The sequence below is a fragment of the Leptonychotes weddellii genome, chromosome 4 (genome assembly GCF_054177405.1).
Source record: "Leptonychotes weddellii isolate Sample4059 chromosome 4, ASM5417740v2, whole genome shotgun sequence".
Taxonomy (NCBI): domain Eukaryota; kingdom Metazoa; phylum Chordata; class Mammalia; order Carnivora; family Phocidae; genus Leptonychotes; species Leptonychotes weddellii.
This window is the reverse complement of record NC_138372.1, coordinates 37,457,030-37,463,796: the sequence shown is the minus strand read 5'-3', so window position 1 is coordinate 37,463,796 and position 6,767 is coordinate 37,457,030. Positions and strand designations below refer to the sequence as shown.

At 42.0% G+C, this 6,767-nt stretch overlaps 1 protein-coding gene across 5 annotated transcripts in view; it reads left to right on the top strand.

Moving 5' to 3' along the window:
* Nucleotides 1-1,717: 1,717 nt before the first annotated feature.
* The window catches only part of EPS15 (epidermal growth factor receptor pathway substrate 15), a 138,508-nt gene continuing 133,458 nt past the window's right edge, over nucleotides 1,718-6,767 (top strand). For 2 of the 5 annotated variants that reach the window (XM_081816900.1, XM_081816899.1), the window contains exon 1: nucleotides 1,721-1,880. In XM_081816900.1, coding sequence (XP_081673026.1) covers nucleotides 1,848-1,880 — 33 coding nt within the window. In that variant the 5' untranslated portion in view covers nucleotides 1,721-1,847. Of the gene's footprint in view, nucleotides 1,881-6,767 lie in introns of all 5 variants that reach the window. The other 3 variants (XM_081816903.1, XM_081816902.1, XM_081816901.1) reach the window with 3 other exon arrangements.

Sequence of the window (6,767 nt, the reverse complement as noted above, 5' to 3'; positions counted from 1 at the left end):
TGTGTTCCCTCTCTTGCTATCTCTCTGTCAAATAAATAAATAAAATCTTCAAAAATAATAATAAATAAATAAATGGGGACTGCTATGATAATGGTGACAAGGTCATGGGCCTGATTAGAGTTGTGGTTTGTTGGTGTGGGAAGCCACCATGACTGAGAAAGGAAGACCAATTCTGGGCAAAAACATTTATTGAGGCCTATTCTGTGGTAGGTTAACCTGTGAGTGGGGTGTAGTAATGAGTCAGTCCCCTGTCCTCAAGGATTTTACAGTGTGGTGGGGTAGAGAAAAGCCTTTAATTAACTCTTAAAAACAAGGCAGAGTATAATAAGGATCATATCAGAACAACTAATAGGTGGGGTGGGAGTTCCTAGAAGGCTTCTTGAAGTAGGTGGCATATAAGCCAAGTCTTTAAAGATCAGGGTTTCTAGTAACTTGTTGTTTATTCAACTGAAGATGACAGTATGAGATAGTGTAGGATGTATTATGTGTAACACAAGCAGTAACTGAGGCTTTTTATTGAGTACCTGCTATATGCTAAGGTCTGAGGATATAGAAATACATCAGAAACTGTCTTTGCCGGGCGCCTGGGTGGCTCAGTTGGTTAAGCGACTGCCTTCGGCTCAGGTCATGATCCTGGAGTCACAGGATTGAGTCCCGCATGGGGCTCCCTGCTCGGCAGGGAGTCTGCTTCTCCCTCTGACCCTCCTCCCTCTCATGCTCTCTGTCTCTCATTCTCTCTCTCTCAAATAAATAAATAAAAATCTTTAAAAAAAAAAAAAGAAAGAAACTGTCTTTGCCATTGAGAACTCTCAGTCTAGAGGGGTAGACAAATGTAAAGAGTCATTAGAGTGATAATGACTTCATAGGGTAGAGAAGAAATGTCAAAAAGAAGAGTGTGTAACTCTGACTTGGGGAGGTCAGGAGTTGCTTTGCAAAGGGGATAGTACTTGAGTGTGTCTTCAGAAACTAGGAGAAGTTTGTCAGGTTGACTATGGGAAGAGTTAGGAGTGCTGCAGGCACCTGAGCAGGTCCCAGTGCTCTTTCATTAAACAATGTAAGTGTGGCAGGCAGCAAGCAGGCAAGGACATTATTTATCATCCCTCCCACTTGGATTTTGGCTCTTGGACGGAATGACTTAAAAGTGTTCTTTTTCAACATCATATTCTAATAGCAGATGGTTAAATGAGAGGTTTTGGAGTGAGACCTGGATTCTAACCTGGCTCCCTAATCAGCTGTATGATCTTAGGTAAAATACTTATTTGTGTTTCGGTTTCTTCATTTATACAACTTACTTGTGTCTTAGTTCCTTCCATTCACACAATCGAAAAATTAGGTGTCTAGCACAGAATCTAGCATATTTTAATAAAGTACTGTTATTTCTATCATGATCTCATTTAAATTTCACAAGCAACCTTTCTACCCTTTCTTTGGGTAGAATTTCCCCCATTTTTCAGAAGCAGAAGCTTAGAGTAGGTAGGCGACCTGCTTAAAGTTTACGGCACAATCTGTAGTAGTCTCCTCCGCCTACGCAGCCCGTCCGCCTTACTTTCATGTCCGCGCCGGGTTTTCGCAGGCGGCCCTGGGGGGGGGGGGGGTAGGTTCCTGTCCGGCAGCGCTAAATCCGGATCCAGGATTTGGGTGCCGCCGCGCGGGCGCCAGGCGGGCGGGGCCAGGCGGGGCGGGGCGGGGCGGGGTGGGGCGGGCGAGAGGAGGGAAGTTGTCGAAGTTAGGGGAGACGCCCGCCCGCCTGCCCGGGCCTCGCCTCTGACCGCTCCCTCCGCCTCCTCCCCGCCCCGAGCCCCAGTCCGCCCGTCCTTCCTTCCCCTCCCGTGCATGATGGAAACACCATGGCTGCGGCGGCCCAGCTCTCCCTGACACAGGTAACGCCGCCTGCCCGTCGGGCTCGGTGGGCCGGTGTCCCCGGCCCAGCCCCCTCCCCCACCGTCCTGTAGTTCACCGACCCGGGCAGTTTCTCTCGCCGTGGGCGGGGTGGCCGATGGTGAGAGCGAGAGCGTGTGTATGTGTGTGAGTGTGAGACTGTGTGACTGAGGGAGGGCGCCATCCCGAGCCCGCAGCTCCGTCGCAGCAGCCGTGACCCCGCCCCACGCCCCCCTCCCCCGCGCCCTGTCCCGCGGCCCCTTCGTCCCACTGCTGAGTGGACTGTGCCCCCTGCCCTGTTCAGCCGTCGCCTGGCGCCTCTCACTCCTTGCAGCTTTCACCCAGCGAGGAAGTTTCCTCCTTCCAGGCCAGAAGTACTCCAGGTGAGCTCCTGTTGAGCTCGCGCGGATCAGCCTCACCCCCAGTTCAGCCCTCGCCCCCCACGAGGCTGGCTCTCTGGGCTATGCAGAGCGCTTCTCTTCGTTAAAAGTAACCTTCCCGACCCAGACGCCCAAGGCCCCCTTTAAGATAGCCTTTCCTCTCTAAACCGGCCTTTTCCCCCTGGAGTCCAGCGAAAGCCCTCTCTTCCCCCAGCAGTTTCCGATAGTCAGCCCCTCTTCCAAATAAGCCTTATACTCCCCAAGTACTACCCTGCTAGCCTCTTCCTGAATTCAGCCTCTTCGCCTCCTGATCAGGTTTCCTTCTGAGTTAGACCCCTAATTCCGTCTCTTTCTGCTTCCACTCTTACTGGGTGGGGGCTTTCTCTTAATCGCTGCCCACACGGGTAACAGGGAAACATCCTTCAACAGGTGTGATGGTTCCTCCAGTCTTGGCGCTGGGAAGACTGTAGAGATCACTCATTGTGGGGGAACCTGTTCTCAGGGTCTTTCCTCTTGCCTTTCTGTTTCCTTCAGAGACCAGTCCTTGTGCTTCCCAGAAAACCTTGTGCTTCAACATCATTCACTCTGGGAACCTCGTTTCTCCCTCTCTGTAAAGAAAGCCAGTTGTAATCTTCTCATGATGTTCAGGATGATGAGGACTTGCACCTGTCAGCCCCTTCCTTCTTCTCTGACCAAAACTCACCCCAACCATAAACTTCTCAGCTTGTTCTCTCCAAAGCTGGTGACCATATACTTCCCCGCAGGGGCCCATCACAGCCTTCCTTCCTGCCTTATATCTCCCTGCCACCTTGTGGTCTCCTTGGCCTAGATTTGTCAGTGCTTATACATTTGGGCCATAGAGTTTTCTGTGTTGGAGCAAAAGGCTTTGGGATATTTCACCTAGCACTCTGGAATAGAGAAACTGAGTGAGAAATGTTCTCTTTAGGAACCTGGAGTCGCATATAAACATGTGCCTCAGGTAAAATAACTAACTTCAGTTTGCAGGAATTCTGTTTCATAAGTGAAGTTTGTTTGTTTCCCAGTTTTCTTGATGTTGCTTATCCTATTTTGACAAGCAGATAACAGGGAAGAATCCTTGGAATGTAGTGGTTTAGTTTTGGTGGTGAATCTCTTTGGAGGGGTTCTCCTGAGATTTAAATTTGAGGAGTGGCAACATTGACTTTTGGGTGTTCACTTTTTATGAGTAGACTCATAACTAGAGTTAGTGACTTGCATTATACAAGATCCTGTTGGCAGGCTCTTGCTCTCTGGCTGTGTTGGCCAATTCAGGCAGGAGTTTTCCCGTCTTGAAGTTTTTGTTCTTGAAGTTTCTATAGATTTGTTTCTTAGTTGTTTGCATACTTTATTCTCTCCCTGGGTAATGTTTTTAGTTTCTGTTTACTATCATTTATCTCTGGAGATTTTCTTTAGGCTCTGTCAGTTTTACAGACAGTTAAATAATTTAAATATGTTCTTGTGGTTGTGTATTTAAATACTAACATGTACACAGAGTAAATACTGAATCAGGAATATTATCCTTAAGAGTCTCACATATGAGAGAACATACGTTGATGATTCATTTATATTGATAATTCAAATTAAGTCAATTTAGAATATTTTGATTTTAAGACATTAAGAGGCAATAAGATATATGTTAAGGGACAGAAAAAGAACCTTTTTAAGTGTTAATATACCCTAATGTGCCTCCTATTTTAAAACTTTTCTAATTTGTATTTTTTTTGACTTTTTAACTGCTTGAAGCAAATAAACTAAGGTAACATGCAACCTGGTTTCACATTCATTATTGATCTATTTGTGTCATGCCCCACCGTCCATCCCCAAATATACACACTTAGGCATACTCAAGTGAGAAATCCTCCAGGGCAGGGACATCATTTAATTCATCTCTCTTCCTCAGTGCCCATCTGGAAGAAAGTGATTAAAAACTGTCTTACGAATGACTGAAAATTTTAAAGGGCTCTATGATAGTTAAAAGATTAAACAGATGCTGGAGTTAGTTTCTGCCTCTGGTCATGAGATAATAATGACTTTGGAGTAGGTTCTTTCATTCAACAAATATTGGTTAAGTACATATTATGTGCTAGGCACTATGCTGGGATTGTCTTTATAGTTTTTTGCCTTTATCAGTTAAGCAAAACTGACAGTTTGGGGGGAAAATGTGAAAAATATTTTAATTTACTCCTTCCTTCCTCTTTCCCTGCATAACAACCAACCCACCAGCTCCCAGCCACCAAAATAAATTATTTAAATTATCATATTCTAGCTACTAGAGAGGATAGAATACTAGAGTTATAAAATTTAGATCCAGTCCTAGATCTGCCAAGAGCTAACTCTATGGCATTGAGTTAGATCTCCAAAGCCTGAGTTTTCTTAATTTTAATATTCATTCAACAAATATTTGTTTTTTGTTTTTTTTTTCAACAAATATTTGTTGAGCATTCACTGTGTGCTAGGAATTATGTGCTAGGGACTGAGGATGTAATAGGAACAAAATAAATAACAATTCTTGGAGACAAAACATGGAACTTACATTCTAGTAGGAGAATTTGAATTAGCTGATCTAAGGCCCTTTCCAACTGACATTCTTTTTTATAGATTATATTTTATGATTTGTAGCTCTAGTGGGACTTTCCCAGGGTACTTTAGTGCTGTGTAGCCTTAGTGTTTCTTCCTTCCTTCCTTTCTTTCTTTTTAAAAATTTTAAGTAGGTTCCATGCCCAGCGTGGAGCCCAGTGCGGGGCTTGAACTAACCACCCTGAGATCGAGACCCAAGCTGAGATCAACAGTTGGATGCTTACCAACTGAGCCACCCAGGTTCCCCTAGCCATAGTGTTTTCTAATTTCAGTTGTCTTCACTAGACATTCTATTTTCTTCTAATCAATGAGAAGTAAAACTTGAATGAGAAAGTTCTTGTGATTTTTGCTTGTGGTGATAGATTATAAAAAAGATATTAATACTTTCTCTCTTTAAGCTTTTCCAGTTGCCCATTTCCTCTTCAAGCCTGTATTCTTAATAATACTACTGCTATCAGTCTTTCTTACTATATGTAAGGAATGTTTACTATATACACAAGGGTATTACAATATGCAAGGAATTTTACTTCATTTAATTTAAGAATGAGGGAAGTAATTTACATGAGCTAGTAAGTAGTAGATCTGAGATTTGAACCAAGGTCTGTAGGATTTCAAAGCTGTATATTTCACTCTCTTTCTCTGTGTACAAGATGCTTGGCATGTCCAGTGCTCCCTTGTATTTTTGATGCTCTTTTTTGGTAAATGCCCTATTGTCCTAATTAGTAAACTTCTTGAGGATGGAAACCAGGTCTTTTGACTCTGAATATCCAGTGTCTTTTATGATATGTTGACAGTACAACTGTGGGTATACAAGTGGTGTTCTTGGTGATGATAAAAGTTTTATTTTATTGAAATATGACATGAGTATTTTAAATGATATTCCAGCAGTTCAGCTTTATGCTGAGGTTTTCTTGTTTAATTTAGCAAGGATTCTTTTTTAATAATAAAAAAGCCCTTAGAATGGGACTTAATTGAAAAAAATCTTAGTATATGGTCTAAACCAATAAGTGCTATAGGTATACTTTTCCTTTTAATGCTTTTTTTTTTTTTAATTGCAAGAGTGATATAACTGTATTACAGAAACTGGAAATTGGAGGAAAAAGTCTCGTAATTTTACAGTTTGTGGTGTTTATTTTCAATTTCATTAAATAAAAAATACATGATGTGTTAATAAATGTGTCATCTTAGTGGTCTGGTTTAGCAATTATGACAGTAAATATCAGGACACGATATAAAAATTACATGTTCTCAGAGGCAGAAAGAGAGTATTTAACATGATGTATTGTTTGAGTTCCTACTATGGGAAGGGCACAATAATGATATTTTCTTTTGTGCTCGCAGTTATAGTCCAGTATACTCAGGAAATCCATACTTCTTTGAGTGATATCCAACCGTTCTCAAAAATGGCTTGGAATGTTCAGCATTTGGGAGGAGTTGTCATAGTTAAAATTAATTAGGAACAGTGGGTTTGTTCAATACAGAGTCTCCCAGGAGTAACCAAAGAGTGTATTCCTTTGTTTTCACTCTATTTTCAGACAGAATGATAATGGACTAAAATATAGTAGAAAAAGATTGAGCATCTTTATTTAGTAACGAATCATAGTTCTAATCTCCTCTCTCACTAATGGTCTGATTTAAGGACTTAACCTAAGGTGTTTTACTTGCTCTTCAAGGAATTAAACAGACTTACACACTTCTTTGTTTTGTGAGTTTTGCACTTAATAATATTGGAACTCTGGAAACTAGAAACAGGAAAATGGGTTGAGTGAGAGAGAATGAAAGAGAAAGAGAAAGAGAAATATCTAGTTACTTGGAGAATTGGTAGAACTAAAGAAAAAATTAATGCAGGCAGAGTTCATTAGGTAATCCCATACACTGGAATTTCATGTTAAAGTGGTTGAACTCTCATCAACA